This window comes from Corylus avellana, chromosome ca6 (assembly GCF_901000735.1).
Source record: "Corylus avellana chromosome ca6, CavTom2PMs-1.0".
Taxonomy (NCBI): Eukaryota; Viridiplantae; Streptophyta; class Magnoliopsida; order Fagales; family Betulaceae; genus Corylus; species Corylus avellana.
The window spans coordinates 21,453,429-21,479,488 of record NC_081546.1 but is presented as its reverse complement, the minus strand read 5'-3'; the positions used below and the strand labels follow the sequence as shown (position 1 = coordinate 21,479,488).

At 37.9% G+C, this 26,060-nt stretch overlaps 1 protein-coding gene across 1 annotated transcript; it reads left to right on the top strand.

Moving 5' to 3' along the window:
• The first annotated feature begins 1,264 nt into the window (after positions 1 to 1,264).
• On the top strand, positions 1,265 to 26,060 carry LOC132183871 (DExH-box ATP-dependent RNA helicase DExH3). Its single transcript, XM_059597331.1, has 19 exons — positions 1,265 to 1,791; positions 5,926 to 6,083; positions 6,165 to 6,252; positions 6,505 to 6,750; positions 7,829 to 7,924; positions 11,721 to 11,909; positions 12,027 to 12,186; positions 12,263 to 12,393; positions 15,542 to 15,715; positions 15,798 to 16,070; positions 18,788 to 18,982; positions 20,827 to 21,030; positions 21,234 to 21,303; positions 21,420 to 21,568; positions 22,163 to 22,471; positions 23,636 to 23,695; positions 23,824 to 23,976; positions 24,065 to 24,175; positions 24,926 to 26,060. Exons 1-19 carry the CDS (start codon positions 1,438 to 1,440, stop codon positions 25,409 to 25,411), a joined length of 3,606 nt encoding a protein of 1,201 aa, XP_059453314.1. The 5' UTR covers positions 1,265 to 1,437; the 3' UTR covers positions 25,412 to 26,060.

Genomic DNA, 26,060 nt, shown 5'->3' with positions numbered 1-26,060 from the left:
GGTTGTTACTTTTTATACCTTTGGTTCGCGTTTCATTTATAAACGTTGGGTCGGGGTTTTCTATCTAAACATCTGATTTTAGCTTTCTTGGGTTAATTTCCAATATTGTTTGTTGGGTCTCAAAGCGTGTCGATTGAGGTTCGCATCACCTAATGTTTAAAAACTCTCAATTAAGGGTATGGAACTTTCAATTACTCCATTCCGTTAGAATTTTTTGTTAAATATAGTCAAAATTTCGAAAATACCCATTTTTTTTTAAAATAAAAAATATTGCAAATATATATATATTTTTTATTTTTTATTTTTGCAGAAACTAAATAAAAATAAACGCATGAATCTTTACAATTTTTTATTTTTATTTATTTTTATAATAAAGATGGGTATTTTGGGAATTTTGACAATATTTAATGTAAAATTCTAATAGAATGGGGTAATTAAAAAAAATTGAAAGTTCAGTATTCTTAATTGAGAGTTTTTGAACTTCGGGGGTACTTTCAAAATGCGTGGAAGTTTAAGGGGTTTTTTTTGTGAATTTTGACATTGGAAAAACCTAACAGAGGTATGGCATTGCACAAAATTATAAGTGCGATGCACTAAATTGAGAGTTTCTGAATACTGAGGATAATTGTAAAAGTAATGAAAGTTTAAGAGAGTTATCTTTTACTGTGAAAAATATCTCGAATGTTAAAAAAAAAAACACACACACACATCAACCCCTTTTTTTTGAATGAGTAGGATTTTACACTACACTTTTATTTTACTTTGTTGATGTGGTAAGCTATTGAATTATTTTACTTTTTTTAAAAAAATAAGAGCTGATCCCAGAGCTAATTTACAGTCTCATATAAACAAAGTGAGATTAAAAAACAAATGAATGTAACATTTATTCTCAATCTTACATTTCCCAACCTAACTTTTAACATTACAATTATATCCAAAATTTTATAGTGATTCAATGATGATTTTAAAAGTCACGTCAAAGAGTGTAAAAGTAAGAGGGTGAGAACGAAAGTATTTGCGTCATTTCTCTCAATAAAATAAAATAAAATCTGAAGTATAATTTTTTTTTTTTTTTAGAAATGCTGAAATAACATTTCTCATTCTAAATACTCTTTTATGTCAGCCAATAAATCGCAGACATTTGGAGCCAGTTTTTTATTTTATTTTATTTTTTTTTATTTTTTTTAAAAAAAAACAAAAGGCACAAAACTATATATGAAGGAAAAACCCCAGCCACCGAGGTAGAACCTCTGCGCTACTTCTCTTCAATCGCCACCAAAAGAAACGGTGACACTTCCCCAGTGTCACAGAACCCTATCCCTTATTTCAGCATTTGTCAACCAACTCCCTTTAACTGACAACATTTCCAAGGATCCTATTACCTCTCTCTCTCTCTCTCTCAGGCATACACACAATTACACAAAACACCTATCTACCATGCCGTACTCGGCCATTTTCCAGGGCTACATCAGAATCACCTCAACCCCTTTACTTTCCATGTCTCTCAGACCCACCGCCACAACCTACTTTAGAGTCCCCAAATCCCTAAGACCTTCACTTTTACCTTTCTTTACGAGGAACCGACCGCCGGGGCTTCGGAACTCGCACGTGCGGCCCTACTCGAGACCGCGGGTCACATGCTCGGCGGTCGAGGTGGACCGGAGGGTGAGGCAGAGGAGGGTCGCTAGGCCGCTTTGGGACCAGCAGAGCTCGGGTTATGGCCGGTTCGCGTACCAGGACGTCTCGAGTGACGAGTCTGATAGTGAGTTGGGGCCCGCTAAGCAGCAATCTGTAAGTTTTAGGCTCCCCCATTTTGTGGAATTTGGGTTTTGTGTATTGGGTTTATGGTATTTTGTCGAGTTTGGCAATGCTTGGTTGGGCATTCGAAATGTTTATTCGTTTTTGGAACAGAGAATTTAGTTGAATTTAGCTTTTGAAAAACAAAGGAAAGTAGTTTTCCGAACTGCCATTTCGATTTTTGAAAGTGTATGTGATTGTAACGGTTCTGTTCTTATAACAGCTGTTAATGAAGGCAAATATGGAAAGAGAAGAGAAATGGATAGAATGAATTGACTATTGAACTAGCTATTTTGAGGATACCTAAACCTCCTAAGTATTCGAGGACTCCTCCTCCAGTTCACAAATGAACAAATGACTACAAAGCTCCTAATTACATCTCAAATGAGGCTATTTATACATCCTCCCACAACTAACACTTCAACTAACTTCTCAACTAACTAAACTGTATTATAACAGAATAACAGAATTGCTCCTACTAGCTTACCACATTTTGGTTGCTTACTTATCTAATATACCTGTTACAGTGATGTTGGTTTTGGAGTTTGTTAGAGTGAGGTTTGGATTGTGGGTGATCGACAAAAAGTGTGATTTATGTTGGATAGCCCAAACCATAAGCTCTCAGTAACCCTTTGCTGAGTAGCTGAGAAAGTCGAGGGAAGGAAATGTGAAACCTTACTACTTTGATCATCCACGAAAAAGAAGAAAAGAAATCCTACACCTTTTGCTGTTTAGTTACTAAGAAAATAAAATTGAGCTAAATGATTGCACAAAGCTTTTCTTTGTTGCTGGAACCATTATATTTGTGGTTCCTTTCGGCCCCTAACTTCTGGAAAAACTTTATCGGATAAATTTGATTTCATTTTTGCTTTTTATTTTTCTTTTTACAATTTTCCTTTGGTCTTTTGGCCACCAGATGAGCATATTTTGTTGATGCAAAGTATATTGAGTTCAATTTTGCATTGTGTTGATATTGTTGCAGAACTTGTTATCGATAAGCAATTATATTACTGGCTTCCAACATTAGTACTAGTCAATATCTTGCATGCAAAAATCTATAGATTGCTACTTCAATTTTTCTTCACATGGCTTCTAGGCTCAATATTGTTTACCTTGATGGGTTGAATCTTAGAATTAGATTAGAGGGCTCCAAACCTTTTTTCTTTTAACTCTTGGGTTCTTTCTCCTCTTGTTATTGTTTTATAAAGGGAAAATAGAAAATTGGTCCCTGGGTTTTTACATGGTTAAAAATCACTCAGGTTTAAAAAAAAGAAAAAGAATCACTTCTTAGTTTTTAGTCACTTTAAAAATACTCTTTCGATTAGCTTTTCCATCCAAATTGATGACGGAGTTTCTACCGCATTAGCCAGTCATTAAGTCACCTGCAGCCACGTAATAAATTGGACATGTCATACCTATTGCTTCCTGTGAAATTTCAATTATACCCTTAAAATAATAAAATTACGAAAAAGACAAGACATAATGAAAATGAAAAAGTAAAAAAACCCAATTGTATGGGTATGGAGGCCGACCTCCACCCCTACAGAAGAAGAGAGGTTTTTATTTTTTGGTAATTTTATTATTTTAAAGGATATTATTGGAATTGCATAAGGGTGGGCAGATTAACCGATTACCGACTGTCTATCGACTGCGACCGAACCGACATTAACTGTCAACCGACAGAAGTCGGTCGGTAATCGGTTAAGATTTTAATACCGATTTTCGGTTCGGTAATTGGTAAAACATTTTTCTTATCGGTTTCCGAACCGAACCGATAAGGAACCGATAGTGGAGGTATAAAATGACGTCGTTTCGTTTTTAATTTTTAATTTTTCCTAATATACAATTTATTGAAATCAAAACTACGTAGTTTTGGGATGGCAGGGTTGCTATATATACATATCTTTCTTTCTTTCCCCTGACCCTAAATCAAATCCTTTGCCACCCTCCTCTTTTTGAAAACCTGTGCGCAAGATTTAAACTTGTGAAAACCCAGGCCTAATTTTTTATTTTTCCTTTTATAAACCAATTCCTAACCTAAGTTTACAAAATGTGGCTTTTGGAAAATAAAAAAATTGAGGTGACAAATGCTCTGATAAAAACTCTGATATATACAATTGAATTATAGACTTATTTCAAGTTATTTATGAGAACCTTTTGAATTACTAAATTTTTTAACACACTTAAGGATGCTTGTTGCTTGAAGATATAGAGTTAAGGTTGTATTCTATGAATGCCTTGATCAGTTCCTGGACCTGGATGAGATTTGTATGCTAGTTTTCCTGTTCATTAATACTTAATATTCATGTGATCATGTACTTCTGTTTGATGAACACATATGATCAAGGTAGCAGAAACGATTTGTGCTATTTTTCAATTCATATGTTAAAAAAACATTGCATAACCTCATGGGAGATTTTTTTTTACACTGTATAGTCAACATTTTTCATTAAGCACCATATTGCTTATGTTGCTATGGACAAACTTAGTCTAAATTGAATTAATGCTTGGATTGGAGGGCCAAGGTTCCATTGAGGGTATCCTTTTTTTTTGTGTTCGGCGGACCTAGGGAAGATCCTTACCATAGACAATCTCTGGAAGCGGCATGTCATTGTGGTTGATTGGTGTGTTATGTACAAAAAGAATGGGAAGTCTGTGGACCACCTTTTTCTTCATTGTGAGGTTGCTTGTGCCATTTGCAATATTTTATTCAAATGATTCGGGTTGTCTTGGGTTATGCCTAAACGAGTAGTTGATTTGTTTGCTTGTTGGTGGACCGCTGGCAACTCTCGGAGTACTGCTGTTTGGAAGATGGTGCCTTTGCCTTTTGTGGTGTTTTTTGAGAGAAAGCAATGATAGGTATTTTGAGGACCGCAAGAGGACTTTGGAGGAGTTGAAAAATTGTTTTTCAACAACTTTGTATTTTTGAATAGCTGCTTATGTTTCTCCTTTAGTGATTAGTTATTATGATTTTCTTGTTCTTTTTTGCCCCTACTACCTAGATGGTTTCTCTTGTATACTTCCTGTGCATATAGAGGCGCCTTACGTTTTTAATGATATTTCGATTAATTATAAAAAAAAAGTTGCTTCAGGGTATCTCATCCAATTTATTGGATAATTTATTAGAGAAACCATGTCTTGTTTGCATGTGAGCTTTGGGTTCCATATTTAAGATTTCTTGAGAGTGAAAAAATAAAATAATCCTTTTCAAATTTTTTGGGTAAGGAGACTGAGACCTTGACCCCTAAAGCACGTTGTAACAGTATGTGCCCCTATTTTTTATTTTTGTTGGTTATCATGTTCTTCTGTTTTGTATTAACACACTTGATACATGAAACTGAGCCCAAGGCAAAACTGATTGATTCCAGACATGGTCATGATTTTTGCTCTTTCATTTGAACATATATTTAAAGGCTAAAAAGATGTTTTTGAACCTTGGGATGCTTTATAAGGACACTCAGGGATTCCTGTTCCAGCTCTTGTAGCTCTTACTCTTTGATCTATGTGCTTACCACACGCATATCAAGTGCCCATGTGATATACATGGTGTAACACTCCACCCCATTGACACTCAATATTGTCCACTTTTAGCTCTCCCGAACCAGACTTCCTAGGAGGTCACCTATCCTGATACTACTCTTGCATAAGCTTGCTTAACTGCAGAGTTCTGACGGGATCATGACCATTACGGTTTTAAAATGCGTTGTTGTCATAAATTGTGCGAGTATACATATAAGCACATCACACGTTGTTAAAGCCGTGATGGTCATGAACCCATCAGAACTTCGGAGTTAAGCGTGCTTCTGTGAGAGTAGTACCAGGATGGGTGTCCTCTTGGGAAGTCTGGTTGGGGGAGCCAAAAGCAGAAAATATTATGTGTCAATGGGGTGGGGTGTTGCACATGGTCTATGATGTTTGGATCAGTTGTTGTGAATGTTGCAAATTTTATAGCTTAGTTATGATATTTTGTTGCTCAGACAGGTTGTTATTTGGGAATGTAGTTAAGCATTGGTGATGTTGTGTCATATTTTTCATCATTCTACTTGTTAATGCATGCTATTTATATGTTTTTGTGTGAAAAATGTCTCTCTTGACTGATAGGTTTCTTGTCTCTATTCACTTTATTAGCAGTGTGCTTCGACCCTTGATAACATTGATGGGTGGAGATGGAAGTTAACAATGCTGCTTCGCAACAAAGACGAGCAAGAAGTGGCGTCAAGGGAGAGAAAAGATAGGCGTGATTTTGAGCAACTCTCAGTGCTGGCAACCAGAATGGGTTTACATAGGTATCTGATTAAGTATATATAGAAATCTTGCAACCTATAATTATATCTCTTCTGTCTTTTAAGTATAATTTGTTTTGGCAGCCATCAATATGCAAAAGTTGTCGTCTTTAGTAAAGTTCCTCTGCCAAATTATAGACCTGACCTGGATGATAGGCGTCCACAGAGAGAGGTATTGTCTTGCATCCTCACTCTTATTCCTTAACTGTTCAATGTCGTTTACTTTATGTTTATGGAGAAGGGATGACTTGCTTCTCTTTGAGCATTTTTGTGAAAAGCTTGCCTGAATTTCACTTAATTAAAATGGATGAGATGGGCAATTCTTGTTTTTAACCCTAGGAAGTTTGTGCAAATTTCTTGAAGGTACTAAATTTTGCATCGTAGTGAAGCCTATGTGATTTACTTACTTTTTGGCTACAAACAGGTGATTTTACCTTTAGGATTGCAAAGAGAAGTAGATGCTCATCTCAAGGCTTATCTTTCTCAAAAATCTATGCGCACTGGAAGTTTCTCAGATAATTCCTTTTCAAGATCAAGCAGTGCTGGAAGTGTTGTTACTGATGAGGGGCTTTACGAGCAGCAGGAGCCCTTGAAACAGAATAGTGTTGCCATGGAGAAAATCCTCCGACAGAGAAGTTTGCAATTGCGAAATAAGCAACAGGATTGGCAGGTTTGCAGACTAACATCTGGATTACTTTCTTCTTGCTGTCGTTATCCTACAGCCCTTTTTTACTGTAGCACTTTGTTCATGATGTAGTTATCCTACCTCTCTCTCTCTCTCAATACTTTCTTAAAGACTGGCGTGCGCATTTGCTTTGTTTTGGATTTTTTTTTTTTATTAGAGATGTGGCTCTTTCTCAATTAAAACTTAGGTTTACCCTGGTTTATTTTCATTTTGGAAATTTTTTATTTTTTATTTTTAAGAAATATTTTGTATATTTTTCGTAGAATAATATGATGTGTTGACATGATCCAAATATTTTAAATTCTTGACAAACAAATTCTCCAAGGAGCATGAGTAAAGAATTTCTGATTCTCCTTTTGTTCATTTTTTATTTTTTTATATCTGACCTGTCCGTGCAGTGAATAGTTTGCATAGCACCATATTAGGTGAAATGCCTCTCTTTTGACGTGAAAAGGTTTAGAAGTGGTTACTTGTGAGGTTTACTATTGACAAGTTTTGTGGTTTTATGCATATTAGTGGTGCAAGATTAGGTTTAAGACACTTATAATGTTGTTTGGATGCCTATCCTTGAGCTTAAATCCTTACTCTTGCAATCTTTGTATGAGTTGACAATGTTTCTATCACTTCTTCTGTAAACTTTAGGGGAAGCTTCTGTGCACTTCCTGTGCGCATTAGGTCTCGAACTTTTCTGATAAAACTTTAATATTATTGTCAAAAAAGAAAAAAGGAATTGTTCTTTTGCTTTGTTCCTGTTATCTTCTTTTGGTAAACTATTAGCACGTTCTCATACCCTTGAATATAAGACATATGGTGCTCACTTATGCATGTTTACTTTATTAATACATTATATTTGTTTGCTATTATGTTTCATGTTAATAAGTTTTTCTCTTGCAATAATTGGTTTGTATAAGGAGTAATCAAATGATTGGTGTATGCTCGTTTTCATTGTATTTCACTTTTTGAAGTAATATTAATGAGGCTTTCACTCGTTTTCATTGTATTTCCCCCTTTTTTTCACCTGTAAATAACTGCAAGTGTTTTGTTAATATCTATTCTTCTATAGGAATCTCCTGAAGGTCAAAAGATGCTTGAATTTCGTAGAAGTCTCCCTGCATTCAAAGCGAGAGATGCATTATTAAAAGCCATTTCTGAAAATCAGGTGAAGTATGATTCATGGTCACTATTGTAGATCATGGTTGACTGTCTTACCTATATTCCTTTACAAGTATGAGTTTGCCTTCAAGAAGAAATTAGTTAGGCTATCTCATATGCATTTTAGGGGTTGTTATATGTTGGAATCCTTTTTGTTTGTGTTCCTAACCTGCTACAGACATTTATTTATTTCTACATCAAAGGATTAGTTTTATTGGAATAAGATGATTGTGTATGTGCTGTTGCAAGTATACTTATCAGTGATATATTACTGCATCAAGGTATGCCTCTGTGTGTGCGTGTGCCTTCCTCAATGAAGCTGGTGATTTTTTTTTTCTTAAACCAAAGGACGCATCTGATGCATTACTTTATACCCAACAATTAATCTATTACCTTCTTTTTTTAATAATTAATTTCTAAAATCTCAATCACAAGTTATCGTATATTCCTTTAGCTGTGACATTTTTCCTTTTCTGTTATATTGCTGATTCTGGTATTTCTGGGGTTACTAGTTGGTGATAGAAGATTGTTTTCACACTTGATATGGTCATTATGAATGTAAGAATACCACGTTGAAGAGGATTTCATTTCTACTATCATGATTTTTATTGTTGGTATTCCTTGATGTCTAATACAATGCAATGGGTCTGCGGATGTGTGTAATTTGTGCAGAAGTGGAGATGTACGTTTTGGCATTTTGGTTATCTAACCCCTAAATAATTTCATTGAGACTAAAACATCTATACCATTGTTGTTTTATGACTTTGCTACATTTATTCCAAAAATATAATTTATTGCCATATGAATTGCCATAATGATTTAGGGTGGCAATAAAATTAATAGGAGCAAGTACAAAATGAGAAGAGAATTCTCTGCAACTTGGCGGCGCATGTAGGCTCGTCCACTGTCTGTTATTGTTAGAGTTTTGTTTTTCTTCACGCTGCATTAGGTGTTATGTGTTTGAGAATGGATTAGTATTATGGTGTTGCTAAGGTGTTGTTCAATTGAATCCAAAATGTTTGAGATGGTGGTGAGGGATTCGTGAAAGTTGCAGGGATTGTATTCCATACATGTTCTTGGGTAAGGCTGACAGCCATTGGTTGCTAGCCACTGTAGAGGAATTGCTGCGAGGGATAGGAACGTTGGTGTTCTGTAGATGCTCCAGAGCTTGCTCTCCTGTTGTCCTCGCCTAATGCTGCTCGAGCAAGCATGGGCATTTCTTGCTCGTGGAGAAGCACAGAGGAGGCAGATGGAGGGGTCACATCCTTGTGTTGAAAGGGAGAAATGGCGAAGGGTGGAGGACTTTCACGGCGGAGACGCATAAGAGAAAGCATTTGTTGACGTCGACACCCCTGATGTAGGGGGGAAAAGGCTGTATGTAGAGGTCTTGAAGTCTCCAATAGTCTCTTCCTTATCGACGGGCAATTCTGGGAAGGCCAATTTGGTTGCCCGGTTGGGACAGACAACGACTGGTCGGCTGCCGTTTTTAGGTGTTGTAGGGTATGGAGGAAATCCTAGCTTTTACGCTGGTGGAATCTGCCCGAGATTGGAAGAAAATTTTGGTGAAAGTCTTGATTCTTTCACCCCTAGAGAGACGTTGAAGCGTATTAATATGGATGTGTCTCGGTGCTTAACTTGGCTAGATCAGGTTCTTAAAGTTGCCTTTGTGGGTAATGGGTCCCAACCCAAAGCTGGGTCTTCGAAACCCAGTGCTGACCCAACTAAGCCCAAGACTGCCAAAATGTCCACTTGTGTTTCATGCAACTTGAGATTAAAAAGGTAAGGCCCTAATGGGCTTGGGAGGAGCTCGGGCTAAGTTCCCTCTAAAGCTCTAGTCACACTTGTTGAAATGGAAAAAAAGGCAGGGTGCTGAGCCTTTCAGATTGGGGTTCCCGAGTTGGGTTAAGTGCCGGATCCTTTTGGTGTTGTTCTGTAGTTGCTGTTTCATGTGGAGGGGAGTAAGGCAAGCTTTGCAGAAACTATCAGAGGTGTTGTAGAGTCTTCGAGGTTCTCTCAAAATCATTTCAGATGTTGTCGACGGTGATGGTCCGAAGGCGGTGTGGAGGTGTTGCGGTCCCTTTGGTATGGAGGCATTGCAGAGCCTGCTGGAGGTGCTCAGAGTCATTTAGATGTTGCCGATGGTGATAGGTCGAAGGTGGTGTGGAGGTGTTACGACCCTTATGGCATGGAGGCATTTGATGGTGCTGTGGTTAGTCCTGATATCAGCTTAGGGCCTTTGGGTGGTTGTATGCTGGACCTCAGTCTTGGTATTGGATAGACAATCTAGATATTGGTGCTTTTGCCTCGGGGCTTGTTGGGGGTTGCCTTCCTAGACATCTTAAGGCTAGGTGAACTCTTGCTGTCAATAAGGGGAGTATACCTCCTTCATTGATCTTTGTTCCCTCTGTCCTTACTTTCTTTGCAAGTGTCATGGGGAGGCTAAAGTTACTAGGGATATTGGGAAAGTACCAACTCTATCTGCCTTGGCAGGGATGGATTTGGGTTGTGGTGGAAGGAATAGGCAGCTTGTGTACAACCCGCCACTTGGTGGAAGGAATAGGCAGCTTGTGTACAACCCGCCACTTTGTGGGGACGTGGATCTTTTCAACGGGGAGGAAGCCTCTCTTTGAACTCCTCTAAGATTCTTCTCTGCCTTTGAAGTAACTTGGTCTATCATTGGGGCCCTCCTATAAGGCCAAGCATATTTGGGATGATGTTATTGAGAAGATAGAGTGTCGTTTGGCTACTTGAAAAATGATGTATCTGTCTAAGAGCACTAGCAACAGACTTCCTAAATCTTATTCAATTTCCTAAATGTAGGGAAAATTCCTAAAAAGTCTCCTGCAACAGACTTCCTTGGTGTCCTTAAACTAAGGGAAATCCATTGAAACCAAAAGTGCTACCCAACCAAATCCCATGTGCCTTTAGTGGCATTTCTTGCAAAGACTCTCTGAGGTTTCCTCCATATACCTCAGCCCCATGCCTTTGCGCACCAACTTCAGCCTCGGTCCAGCCTTCCTCCTCTCCAACTTAGCTGGTTCTTGCTCCAGCTCATAATTAAATTCCGGGAGATCCAAAATCCAAAAAAAGAAAAACACAGGCAAAAAATTGGCAAGAAATCCAGGCATGGTAGGCACCGAATTATTAATTACACACCTCCCATCACATGGACTAATTGGCATTAAATCCAATCCAAATGGGTCCTGTCCAAAACTCCACTGGATCTCCCCCTACCTGTTTAGTTTGTGACTACTTGCCCTTGGCCTCCACTCCCAAACCAAAACAACTTGTGACTTATCCATCAATCCTGTGAGTCCCGTTCCGCCACCTTTCTTGCTCCAGCCTGTGGGCATAGTTGACAAAAGGAAGTGGGGCTCTGCACTAGCCACACAGTCCTTTTCTCTAACTAAAATTCGGTGGTCCTAGGAAAGATCCTTACCATGGATAATCTCAGAAAGTGGCACGTCATTGTGGTCGATAGGTGTTGCATGTGTAAAAAGAATGGGGAGTCTGTGGACCATCTTTTTCTTCTTTGTGAGGTTGCTGTTGCTATTTAGAATGTTTTCTTCGGTCAATTTGGGATATCTTGGATGGTTTTCTTTTATAGCATGCACTTTGTAATTGCTTTGACACAGCAGCCTGTTTTGATCAGTCCATCTGTACTGCCTTGTATGGATAGATAGGGATACAATTTTCTGTACCATCAGTTTATTACATGGTTTCTGTGTAGATACATTGGCTGTTATACATGCATGGGACTAAACAAATGATTAAGGTGATTAATAATACATATAATTTTGCAGGTCATTGTTGTCTCAGGTGAAACTGGCTGTGGTAAAACTACACAACTTCCTCAATACATCTTGGAATCTGAAATTGAAGCTGTTCGTGGAGCTGTCTGTAGTATTATATGTACTCAGCCTAGACGAATATCTGCGATGTCTGTTTCTGAAAGAGTTGCTGCAGAACGAGGGGAGAAACTGGGAGAATCTGTAAGTTTTGTGGCTGATCTTATGACTTGCTTCAAGAATTTTTTAAGCTTGTCAATAATTTTTATTAGCAGATGGACATTTAATGCCTTCCCAATTAAATCTTTCTTCTTCTGAAAGGTTGGTTACAAAGTTCGGCTTGAGGGAGTGAAAGGAAGGGACACTCGCCTTCTTTTTTGCACCACTGGTATATTGTTGAGGAGATTACTTTTGGATAGAAATTTGAAAGGGGTAACTCACGTTATTGTTGATGAGATACACGAACGTGGAATGAATGAAGGTAACATAGGAATTGATTATGTTTTGTTCATCAGTATATCAAATATGAAGTTTACCGTTGTTTGCTTTTATGTCAGATTTTCTTCTTATTGTCCTCAAAGATCTCCTTCCTCGTAGACCAGAGTTGAGGTTAATTTTGATGAGTGCAACCCTCAATGCGGAGCTTTTCTCTTCCTACTTTGGTGGTGCTCCAACAATGCATATCCCTGTAAGTTCAGGATTCTAATCACTATATCATTTGTATGTCAAAATCTACCTCATATAGTCAATCAGCAATCACAGCACATATAATATGAACACAACTGATGAAGTGTTTGTTGGTAGAGGATGAAGTTTTGTGTACTCCATGACTATAATATTAATTTCGTAAACAGGGGTAACTCATCTTCTTGTTTGCTTTTTATTAAGTGTGTTGTGTATCAATAACTTTTGAGGCCAGCTCATTTAAGATCACCAACATTATGCCTACTCATTTATGTTGTAGTCTGTAATGGCCTTTACAGTGTGTTACACTTTGCTGGAGGGCATTATGGTCCCTATTGAATGCTGAAGAAGTGGTTCAGATTCTTATCACTTTCTTCTAAAGCTTCTCAAAAATTCACTTCCTAAGCTTGATCTTAATTTTTGAAAATAGGTTAAACTATGAGCTAAATTGAGAAGTGAAGACTTTTGAAATTTTGGCAAAGCCAACTTCTTTTTCAAAGTTAGAAACCTAAATTAGCTTTGATTTTTGTTGAATTTTTGCTTGATACGTCAAGCTAGAAGCATAGTTTTTATTTTTTGATAAGTAATAATGATATAAAAAGCGCAGAGGGGCACAACCCACATACACAGGAAGTATAAAAGAGAGCGCCTAAGAGGGAGAAAAATGAAAAAGGAAATCAGAGAAACTAATCCCTATAGGAGCAAGCCAAGCGGCTGTCCAGGAATACAAAGTAAAGAAGAAGAAATGGGTCAATTCCTCTATGGTCCTAGTGGAGTTCTCAAAGCATCTAGCATTCCTTTCATTCCAAATACACCACATGAGACACAGAGGGATCATCTTCCACACTACTGCACTTCGGGAACGTCCTCCCGACCACCAACAATCGAACAAGCGCCTCACCTTGCAAGGCATGACCCAATGCAACCCAAATCGATCAAAAATAGTATGCCAAAGAATGCTCGCGGTCTCGCAATGGAGAAAAAGATGATTGACTGACTCTCCATTCTTCTTACACATACAACACCACTCCACTATCACTGGGTTCCTCTTCCGCAGGGTGTCGTGAGTCAAAATTTTGCCTAAGGCCGCGGTCCACCCGAAAAAAGCCACTCGCATAGGCACCTTAGTACGCCAAATGCTCTTCCAAGGAAACACCTCATGATCTAAATTAGACAAGGCCTTGAAAAGTGACTTAACCTCGAACTTGCCTTTCTTAGACGATGACCATCGAATATGATCCACAGAACTTGTGGATATCTTGCAAGAGTACAACCGGTCTAAGAAAGCAGAAATCAAAATCCATCTCCCAGTCCTGTACGGGCCGCACAAAAATGACATTCCACTCGACTACCCCACTCCTCCACATGAAGTTATCCTTCACCCAAGCTTCTTTATGTCTGGCGATGTTGAACAAGGACGGGAAAGCATGCTTCAAAGTGGAATCCCCACACCAAATATCATGCCAAAAAGGAACTTTCGAACCCACCCCCACCTCAAAACGGATGCCTTTGGCAAAAAAATCCCAACCTTGACGAATGTGCTTCCATAAGCTCACACCATGGGAACCCAAGACCTTCTTTGTTCACCACCCACTATCCTGATCTCCATACTTAGATTTGATAACTTTATACCAGAAAGCCTCACTCTCATTCGCATATCTCCAAAGCTATTTACCTAGGAGAGCTTGATTAAACTGATGCAACTTTCGAATGCCAAGCCCGCCGTACCGAAAGGGACGACAGACTTGATTCCAATTTACAAGATGCATCTTAGGCTCGTCTCGCACCCCTCCCCATAAGAAATCTCTTTGAACTTTCTCAAGTCTTTTAGCTACCCTCATAGGGATCGGAAACAGAGACAAAAAAAGTTGGTAGATTAGAGAGCATACTCTTAATGAGAGTTAAACGACCTCCTTTAGAGAGATACATTCTCTTCCAACCTGCCATCTGACGCTCCATCTTTTCGATCACATCATTCCAAATAGCTGTATCCTTATGTGCCGCCCCAAGAGGGAGACCCAAATACTTCATAGGCAAATCGGCAACACTACACCCAAGGATATCAGCTAAACCCTCAATGTTTTTCACCTCCCCAATAGCCACAATTTTAGACTTTTCAAGATTCACTCTCAAACCCGAAACAGCTTCAAAACATAAAAGAATGAGCCGCACATACCGGATTTGCTCGATCGAAGCTTCACAAAAAATCAAGGTGTCATCAGCAAATAAAGAGTGAGAGACCACCAACTCCGATAATACCCTATTTCCCACCGAGAAGCCATTCAAAAAGCCTAAGTCAATCGTCGCATTCACCATCTTACTCAATGCCTCCATAACAAGCACAAAAAGTAACGGAGAAAGCGGGTTCCCTTGCCGAATTCCCCTCGAGCTATTAAAGAAGCCTTCCGGAGAACCATTCACAAGAATGGAAAATCTTACCGACGTAATACACCACTCTATGAAGGAGGATAGTTAAAGCTTTATAAGGTGAACTATTTATCAAGGTATACATGTCTTGGAGATTTTGATTATTGAGTGTGTAGTAGTTACTCAGTGAAGGAGGATATTGGTCAGTAGGAGGTGATGGAGAGCATGACCTTAGCTTGAATAGTATGACAACAGGAGATACATGTAGCCGGTCCCAATTAGTTGAGGAAGGATCCATTGTGCCGACCCTAGTTTAGTTTGAATTATGGCTTAGTTGAGTTGAATTGAGTTTGAAGTACTTAGATCTCTCTAAACAATTTTTATTTTTATTTTTTTGATAAGTAATGTCTCTAAACAATTTTTATTTTTATTTTTATTTTTTATTTTTTATTTTTTATATATCATAACAGTTTATGATTAGAATAATTATTCTCAAAATGCTATTAGCTGATCTTTGATTCGTTGGCTCTTACTAGATGGATCTTCTCTTGTTTGTTCGTGTTCTTTTTTTTTTTTTTGGGTGATAAATTTACTTAATGCTGATTCCTTTTCATCTGTTTGTTTCATTTCTCTTCTGTATTTTGTGTATACTTAGAGAGTGCCCCCGCTGCCTTGGACTTTTACATCTATCAGGAAAAGAGAGAATATGACATGATCCTAATGTAAAGAATGCTGGACTAACCATTTACCTTGGGGTGTGGTGTTTTTCTTTTTGTTTATTCCAGGGTTTTACATATCCAGTACGTGCACATTTTCTGGAGAATATTATTGAAATGACAGGATATCGGTTGACTACATATAATCAAATTGATGATTATGGTCAAGAAAAGGGGTGGAAAATGCAGAAACAAGCTCAAGCTTTAAGGAAGAGGAAGAGCCAGATTGCTTCTTCTGTTGAGGTATACAAATTTTTTTGTGCTCATCCAGTTTTTGTTGTCCGCTCTTGGTTCAATGGTGATATGTTTCTATCCTTGTGAACAGGATGCACTTGAAGATGCTGACTTTAAGGAGTATAGCTTACGGACTCAGGACTCTTTATCCTGTTGGAATCCTGACTCAATTGGTTTTAACCTCATTGAGCATGTGCTCTGCCACATAGTCAAGAAAGAAAGGCCTGGTGCTGTATTGGTTTTTATGACTGGTTGGGATGACATAAATTCGTTGAAGGACCAGCTCCAAACTCATCCTCTCTTGGGTGATCCGAGCAGGGTGTTGCTGCTTGCATGCCATGGTTCCATGGCCAGCTCTGAGCAGGTTATTGAATTATTTATCCTTTGTTGTCTTCTCTAAGCATATTTATTACTGTCATCTTGTCTTTGAAAGCTATTGGAAAATGGCAAAATTTTCCAATAAATGGAATCATTTTATTCTAAAGTATGTTGATAATTACTCTCATTTGAATCAATATGCTAATTGTGGATTTGAGGAGCATTTGGGGTTAATGAGGCAAGGGCTCTAAGTCAACACCTTGAGAGCCTTAAATTGCCTGTGCTCCATGATTAAAGCTCTGGCCCTAAGCCTTGACTTGTGTCCTAACTGTACAGATCATAGATTTGAATGTGAGGACTTCTTACTACACTATTACTCTTTCATATTAAATCATTCTTTTAGTTTCTTATTTAATGTAACAAATCGTGCATTATTGTTGGGCTTGTGCCAAGACAACCCAAGTTTTTTTATTTGATAATTAATCGAATTTCATTAAAACCAAAGGGTGCACTCAAGTATACAGGACGTATACAAGAGAAACACCTAACCAGCAAAGATAAAAGATCAAAATAGTCATGGAAATTAAAAATATGGAAACAATCATAGGCAGCTATCCAATGGAAAAGGGAGTTAAAGAAGAAGGCTTTTAACTCCGCCACTATTCTCTCTGTCTTTAAAGCTTTAGTAATTTCTCTCTCCTAATATATCACATAAAGCATAGCAAAATCATTTTCTAAATGGCTTTACTTTGAGGGCTACCAAGCTTTCCTCTCCAACAAGCGAAGAGATCTTTCATTTGATGAGGCATGAGCAATGCTAAGAAGAACAAGCTGAAGGTAGAGTTCCATAATGCACTAGCTACCTCACAATGAAGTGAAAGATGGTCAACTGTTTCTCCACTTTTCTTACACAAACAATACCAATTAATCAGAATGATATGCCGCTTCTTTAAGTTATCAAAAGTGAGTATCTTATCTAGAGCAGACAACCAAACAAAGAAAGCCACTCTCACAGAGGCCTTATGGTGCCAAATACACCTCTAAGGGAAAGAGGTGCTATCATTGGGGGTTAGGACATTTTACCACGAGCTAACCTCAAACTGCCCTCTTGGAGGGGAATCCAGTAAAGCTTGTCTACACCATAATTTCTCAATCTGATGGAGTACATTTGATTGAAGGACGAAGTAAAGAATTCCAACTCCTAGCGTTGTTCTAACAAAATTAATGTTCCATTGGGGAAAGCCATTAGAAAATTGAAGATGATCTGTTGCAAAAGCATCCCTAAGGCAGGCAATGCTAAACAACTCTGGATGCAGTCCCTTAAGGGGCAACATGCCACACCATACGTTATGCAAAAAGCTAACCTTGGAGCCATCCCCATCCTTAAATCTAGTAAAACTACAAAACTCCTCCCAAGCTTTCCTACTAAATTTCCATAGCCCCATGCTATACAGCCCATTGACTCCATTAGAGCACCACTCGCCCCATTGGCTGCCATATTTAAGGTTCACTACCAGTTTCCACATTGCCTTCCTCTCATAAGCATAAAACTATAACCACTTCCGTAAAAGAGCTTGGTTGAACATGAGCAAATTTTGGACCCCCAAACTCGCCTCGGAAGCCAGAGATAACACATCTTAGACCAGCTTACCAGGTAAGATTTGACCTCTTCGCCCATACCTCCCCACAGGAAATCCCACTGTAATTTCTCAAATTGGTTGGCTACGCTAGTCAGGAGGGGGAACAATGACATAAAGTAGGTAGACAAATTAGATAATGTGCTCATGATCAAGGTAATCCTATCCCCTTTAGACAAGTACAACTGCTTCCAAGCAGCCAATCATCGTTCAATCTTCTCAATAATGCCATTCCAAATAGATTTAGCTTTAAACAATGCACCCAAAGGAAGACCTAGGTACTCCTTAGGCAAGGAGGAGGCCCTGCATCCCTAAATCCTAACTAAGCCTTCTATGTTATTGACATTACCAACAAGAACCCAGTTTGACTTGGTCAAATTAATCTTCAAACCCGATACAACTTTAAACTTAAGAACAAACAACGTAAAAGACGATGGTGATTTTCTGAATCCGAGTATAGTGAACTATCCAACTACACCATTTCTTCCCAAAACCACTCTTTCTCAGCATGTACAACAGAAAATCTCAATTGATGTGGTCATAAGCTTTTTCAATATCTAATTTGCAAAGCACAACCCAAGTTAAATAGATATGCTGAATCCGACCACCAAAAGAGAATTAGGATTTTTTGTTGTGTACTTGAAGCTGACCAGAAATTCAAGTTGTGTTTAATTATTACTAGCGGCATGCATCCCAAAACGAATTATAGCAGCACTTACGTATAACTCCTAATTAATTGTCAGATTTCATTTTGGTTAATGAAATACTAGTATATGAAAATTCTGTATAAATTAATCCAAAGTTAGTTCAACCCAATAACAACCAAACCCTACCAACGCAATTTGGGTTCAAAATCCCAGGTTCAGCCCAATTGGTTTAATTGGAAACCTGAAGCTTTGAGGTATAGTTTACAGTGTAACCCTACCAATTGCCATCTCTGAAGTATTCATTTTTGCCTTGAATTTTGTATCTACCAACTCTTGGTAGTTTGTGCTGAAAGATGACTAAAGCCTGTCTCTTACATGTATTACATCATATCTTATTCACATGTTCAGATATGAATGATACCGTTCATCTAATGCTTGCAGACTTTCCTGATTCCTTTTTTATATTGTTTTGCATACAGAGGTTAATTTTTGATAAGCCTCAAGATGGAGTGAGGAAAATAGTTCTAGCTACAAACATGGCTGAGACTAGTATTACCATCAATGATGTCGTTTATGTGGTTGATTGTGGAAAGGCAAAAGAGACATCATATGATGCACTAAATAACACTCCATGTTTGTTGCCATCCTGGATATCAAAGGCTGCTGCTCGACAAGTAAGATTATTCCAATAACAAGTCAATTTTCATATCTTGTTTATGAGATTATATACTTATATTAAAAAAGAAAAAGAAAAAGGTGTATAAGATTATATCTGACATGAAAGTATCTTTTATTTTGTTGTGAATTTTTCTTTTCCATGTATAAAATGCATTAGTTACTATGCATATTGGTGAGCATAGGAAAATAAAATAAAACTCTAACCATAGGCGTGCCAAATCTTGTGGATGCTTATTTGTGGGTGCATTTGGTTGATGGCAACAGGGTCCAGGCAGGATAAATGCTTTGTAGGTTTTTTTTTTTTTTTTTTTTTTTTTTCCTTTTTCTTTTTTCCCAGGTCTAACAGCCCCCCACTCCCCCGCTCTCTCAACTACCAAAAATTGTCAGTGTCCCCCAAATGACAATAATACCCTTAATAAACATAAAATAATCATAATAAAAGAAAAAAAGATAAAGGATGATATCCTCATTGGAACCTTATCTCTCTCATTGCCGAGACAGTAAGTCGCCACCACGCAAGGCCTAGGCTCGCCAAATTCCTTCATATAAGTGTCGGTAATTCAATTTCTGTGTGCTGCCAGTGGACTAGTTCTTCATGGAAACACCTGTAGCGCACTCTGTTGAATTGTGGAACTATTACTTTGGGTTTCATGTGTTGTGTCTTGATTGTTGAGTTGCAGATTGTAATGGAGTCTTTTGTTGAATCTTTGTGAGGTTGCGTTTCAGTAGGCAAGATATCATAGAAGGAGATTTCAGCAACACTAGTGTTTTAGTGGTTTGCAGATTTGGCCACCAGCATTTCCTTTTTTTTTTTTCTTTTTTTCCGAATTTATAGGGGTACTTTTGCTTAATGAATTTTTTTTTAAGGTTATTTTTGTCTTTTTGCTGTCCTTGAGGGGAGGATATTGACAATGTTTAGAAGTATGGGAGGGGCATTGGCGCAATTGATAGTTTGGGGAGGGGTAGGGAGAGAGAAATCACCAATAGAGTGAGTGGTAGTTTGGTGGGAATGTAGACTTTTCCAAAAAAAAAAAAAAAAACTAAAAAATTCATAGGTTTTAGCGGGTCAACTTTGTTTGTATAGGATGTTTGAACGATCTGACCTGCTTTGCAGCATGTTTTATAAACCTATAATCATTTGTTTACCGCAATTACATGATATACTTGTTTTGATGTATATTGATCTCTCCTTTCCCAAATCTCCCAAAAAGTCATCCAGCATAAGAAATTTTGTGTTCTTTTCCTATTCAATAAGAAGTTATTTAATGTTTGGTTCGGATCCTATCATGCTCAGTTTGACCTGTACATTTATATAACACCTGCAATTTAAACCATGGTTCAGTTAAAGGACATATATTTGTGCTGGACTGACATATGAAATGTGCTTACAATCAAAAATGAAAAATGGAGATACGGTCCCTTTTCCTCTAGAAAAGCTTCTACTTGCATTGTTTGTTGGCAGGTGTGGTTGTATCTAGTAACTAGGGGCTTTAAAAGCCCCTTAGACTTCACTGAAGTTCATTTAGCTTCAAACAAGCAAGTGGAAGTGAGTGGATTTGGATCTGTAATTGTCAGCCTAGGATCAGGTCATCCCCTTTACCTAAATGAAGGTGTTCTTGAAACTTATTCGCAAATCTTGTAACTCGTAATGTAGATTTTGAAGTATGGATTACCCACATTCTTGCTGCCACAAATATAAATATTGTATAATGTATTAGTTATATAGTAGTAAAATTTTGAAGTAAGGTTTAACAGTTCCTTTGACACTGTTTACTTTTTACTGCAAGATTTGATTCATTTAATGGACTGCTGATATTAGTTTTCCACTTCTGTTTTATAGAGGAGGGGAAGAGCTGGCCGAGTTCAGCCTGGCGAGTGTTACCATCTCTATCCCAGATGTGTATTCGATGCTTTTGCTGATTATCAATTGCCAGAACTCCTAAGGACACCATTACAGTCGTTATGTTTACAAATCAAAAGTTTACAACTTGGAAGTATTTCACAATTCTTATCTAGGGCATTGCAGCCACCGGAACCTCTATCGGTAAATTTCAATTTCAATTTCCTTCTCAGTCTCTGCATATTCATTACTGTCCTGGAATGTATTTTGCCAGTTTTCTCACTTCTTTTTTGTATGCTATTAAAATACATGCTTTTCATAACGAGCCCGTATTTTTCTGCTTCTATCGTCATTGTTATTTTATGTGATTCTGTATGTTAGTTCTTTGAATCATGCTTATTTTGTAGGTTCAAAATGCTGTGGAATACTTGAACATCATTGGGGCTTTGGACGAGAATGAAAATCTGACTGTGCTAGGTATAGAACTTACACGCTCGCGCGCGCGCATGCGCACACAAAATTTTTGTTTCTAAGCTATTTCATGGTAGTGCTGTTTGTTAACATCCACAGAACCATGACTGGTTGCTTTGCAGGACGCAACTTGTCAACGCTTCCAGTTGAGCCAAAGCTTGGGAAAATGCTCATATTTGGGGCTCTTTTCAACTGCCTAGATCCAATTATGACCGTTGTTGCTGGCCTTAGTGCCAGAGATCCCTTCCTGATGCCATTCGACAAGAAGGATGTAAGTTTCATACTATGTTTAATGCTATGTTTTGATGATTTTATATGATTTAGTATGTATTCTCGTTTTTATGTTTACCTTCTCTGCATGTCAGCATGTTTTTATTGATGTATTTCTTCCATTCTGTATACACATCTTTTGATTGAAATGTGAGATAATTTAGGATCTGAATATTCAGGATAAGCTAAAGTATGACGTTATAAGCATACCGTAGGTCATTTAAGTTTGGAGTATAAGTGTAGGAATAGAGATTGTTGAGGTTATAAATTTGTTATGACTACTGTTAGAGAAGTTAGAAAAAGCATATGTAAGAATTGAGAAATGCTATACTTTCCAAAAGTGTAGCATTTCTCATAAGAATTTAAACTTGGACAAGCCACTGTACTAGTTATGTTGTTTTCCTACATGTAAATGCCAAGAACGACTTTTACCACTTGTACCAGAGTTCCAGTCTCAAATTATTTTGGGTTTCTTTCGCTGGTTGATGGTGAGGCAGAATTAAAATCTTAACTAATAATTAATATCAAGTATGGGTTCTCAACTACAATGGAGTGAGGAATCACCTTTTGTTTTTTTTCTTCACTTTTTTCGCAGCTTGCAGAGTCAGCAAAAGCGCAATTCTCTGCCCGTGACTACAGTGACCATCTTGCACTTGTCCGAGCTTATGAGGGTTGGAAAGATGCTGAAAGACATCAATCTGGTTACGAGTATTGTTGGAGAAATTTCCTTTCTGCTCAAACTCTGAAAGCCATTGACTCTCTTCGGAAGCAGTTCTTTTGTTTGCTTAAGGATAGTGGTCTAGTTGATCAGAACACCGAAAACTGCAATAGATGGAGCCATGATGAGCATCTTGTCCGAGCAGTCATCTGTGCAGGCTTGTACCCTGGAATATGTTCTGTTGTGGTAAGTCATGTTCTCCCCCCACCATATGAGTTGGAGATCGAAGTACTCTATCAGAAAGTGTGAAAGGGTATAAATGAATATAAATTTAGAGGCTTTTATTTTTTCTTTGGGGAGGGGCACAGGTGGGGGTCGGTAAGTGGGTTATGGGTGTGGGGCAAAAGAATCAAAAAAAAATTACCACCCTTTGTAAAGGTCAATACCTAATTTTTACTTTTTTGGGGCCTAAAGGCATAACATAGTTCTGCGGTCCTCCCCCCCTCTCCTCCCTTTTCCTGTTTTCTTGACTCTTGTCTGTGTCTCTCTTTCACAGGTACACACACATGCACACATACACACATACATCTGTGTTACTTCTTTTGGTTTACAGAAAACTCTTTTTTTTCCTGACTCATTATTCTTGCTGCCTCCATTATCTTTACTTTTCTTCCGGTATGGTTTTTTTTGTCGTGTTAAATGAAGTTTCAGTGAGCAAATAGAATAAGCGACCCAGTTTTTTACTAATTAAATGAATTAATCTGGCTGGCCAACAGCTATCTTAAGGTCACATTTGGTACGCAAGGATGGACCTAAGAAAGGAATGATTATTCCTATGGAATAGCCATTCTCTTATTTAGAATAATTAGTCGCATGGAATAGCTATCCCCTAAAATGAGGAATAGCTATTTGCCTAGGAATGGAATAGCATTTTTCTCAACTTTTTTTTTTTTGTTTGGAACCCAAAAATTAAAAGAAAAATCATTCCGATTGTTGGGGATAGTCGGCCGCCATAACATTTGCACTGGGGCTGGTTGGACCAACCCGGGAGCCCCTTGGGGTGCTTGGGGGTGGTCGGCCACCCATGGGGAATGAATTGTTTTCTATTTTTTTTTTTAATTTTTGGGTTCCCATGAAAGAAAAAAAAAAAAAAAAAAAATTGGGTTAATCATTTGTAGAGCTAGGGTATTTTAGGTAATTTGATTCAATTTCAATGTGGATGTTTGGTCATTTCTGTTTTGTCACCAAACGAATGAACATGGATGGTCATTTTATTTCAGCTTCTTGTATTCCTAGTAATATTGATTCCTATTCTTAAGTAGTCATCATTCCCGTGTACCAAACTTACCATTTTATTTATCTTTTAAGCTTGCTGATGACATTTTTGTCGATACAATTTTGTTTCTACAGAATAAAGAGAAGTCAATAGCATTAAAAACAATGGAGGATGGGCAAGTACTTTTGTACTCGGTGAGTTTCTTCTCCTCTTTTGGCTACTTATTTCATTCTTACATGCAATTGTGCTTTTGAATGGGAATGCTGATTCATCAAAATTCTGATTGCACTGATGGTTATTAATTCTGAACCGTATCAAATAGAATTCTGTGAATGCTGGAATACCCAAAATTCCATATCCATGGCTAGTTTTCAATGAAAAGGTGAAAGTTAATTCAGTATTTCTTCGGGATTCAACTGGTGTCTCTGATTCCGTGCTGCTCTTATTTGGTGGGAACATTTCAAGGGGTGGTCTAGTGAGTTCTTTCACTTCAGTTATGCTTATTGCTTCCAGGATATACATTATTGATGGAAGGTACTGATGCTATAAATGGCTTTTGATAGGATGGACACCTGAAAATGCTGGGAGGATACTTGGAATTTTTCATGAAACCTGCTTTAGCAGAGATGTATTTAAGCTTAAAGAGAGGACTTGAGGATCTGATGCAGAGGAAAGTAAGAATTTACCATTTTTCACAGATCACAAGTCAAATGCATTTGAATTTCCAGAGATGATCTATTTCTGTTTGTTTTTTAGTCGTGTTGCACCCTTATTTCTTGATCCGGATCTCTCTCTCTCTCTCTAAACAATTCCTTGAGGCAAAATTTGATTGACCAAAAAACCCTCGATAGTTTTAAAGATGTGGAGCTTTTAGATAAGGACATTATTGTTAAATCCAAAAAGGAAAAATTATGAATGCTTATCACAGAGCCACAACATCAAGCTAACTTGGTCCACTCTATCACCTTACTTAGTAATTCATCTAAACAGAAGAAAAAAATCTGCAAAATATCTATTAATATATATAATTTGTTTATCAAGCTAAATTAGCCATTCTAGAATGGACCCTTTAGAATTGAGCCCACTTAAATATGATTCACTACCATATATTAATAATTGCAACTAGTGTTTTTGTTTACCCAAAAAAGAATGCTGTCAATGGTGTAGATCATCTTTTGTTAAAATATTATGACAAAAAAGATAATTTTTTATTTTTTATATGCATCATAAAACAGAATGTTAGTAGTTTTATCAAAACGTTTATTAGATACTACTTTATTTATAAGAACATTATAATAAATTATATATTATTATGAAAATGCTTGACATGCAAAAGCACACATGGTTGTTAGTATGCGTGTGTATATATATATATATATATACACCAATGTTGATGTGTACATTGATTTGATATTTGTGGGCAGATTTTGGATCCTAAGTTGGATGTACAATCAGAGAATGAGCTCCTGTCGGCTGTAAGATTGCTGGTATCGGAGGACCAGTGTAATGGTAGATTTGTCTTCAATCGCCAAGTAGCAGCACCCTCAAAGAAGACTACAAAAGAGCCACTACCAGGCAACCTCTTGAGTGGTGGAGGTGGTGATAATTCAAAGAATCAGCTACAGGCACTGCTTGCCAGGGCAGGACATGAAGCACCCACCTACAAGACAAGGCAGCTGAGAAACAACCAGTTCCGTTCCACTGTGATGTTTAATGGGTTGAATTTTGACGGGCAACCTTGCAGCAATAAGAAACTCGCAGAAAAGGATGCCGCTGCTGAGGCTCTGCTGTGGTTGAAGGGTGAGAGCCAATCAACTCCCGCAGATATTGACCATATGTCTATGCTTCTAAAGAAGAGCAAAAAGAAAGATCGGAAAAGATCCTCAACCCGCAGTGCTAAGTGGGGTTAAACTGACTACAAGAACTAATTATTGTTATTTCCCACCAACAAAAGAACTCCCTAGTCCCTAGTGAAAGGTTTGGTGGAACGGAATCGAGTTCGAATCTTTCTGGACATGGAGTTGCAACCAGAGAAGGGAACTGGATTTTCATAACATCTATAGCAGGTGCTGACCTTAGTGAACCCTCAATATATATATTTCTTGACATGGAGTTTCAACTAGAAGGGAAGCTGGAGTTCATAAAATCCATGGCTGATGCTGACCTTATTGAATCCTTAATCTAGAAGGGTAAACATTCTTTGGAGGCTAAAGGAGAGAGATTCACTGAAGACGCAAATATGGCTTGTACTTTTACACGAAGATGCTGCCAGTCTCAGATCGAAGATAAGTTACTGCTGTATAAGGTATACCTTAGAATAGAAAATTCTTGCTCGCAAGAAAGAATTAGATCGATTTATGCTACTCAGTTTTGGGAAATTGCTCATGTAAAAAAGGAAAGCATGGTGGAAGAAAGCCTTTGCCTCCTTGAACTGGAAAGTGTGACACAACTTTCACTAGTCAGGACTCAGGACCAAGTATTTGATGTACACCACATTCATTTGTAGCCCAATGTTATTTATGAAAGATGTGTTGAAACACACGTCAATCTTTCTCCAAA

Coding starts and splice junctions, on each gene's coding strand:
- LOC132183871 (XM_059597331.1), top strand. CDS start 1,438: ATGCCGTACTCGGCCATTTTCCAGGGCTACATCAGAATCACCTCAACC. Junction 7,925..11,720: donor AAGCCATTTCTGAAAATCAG/GTGAAGTATGAT, acceptor ATAATTTTGCAG/GTCATTGTTGTCTCAGGTGA. Junction 12,187..12,262: donor CGAACGTGGAATGAATGAAG/GTAACATAGGAA, acceptor CTTTTATGTCAG/ATTTTCTTCTTATTGTCCTC.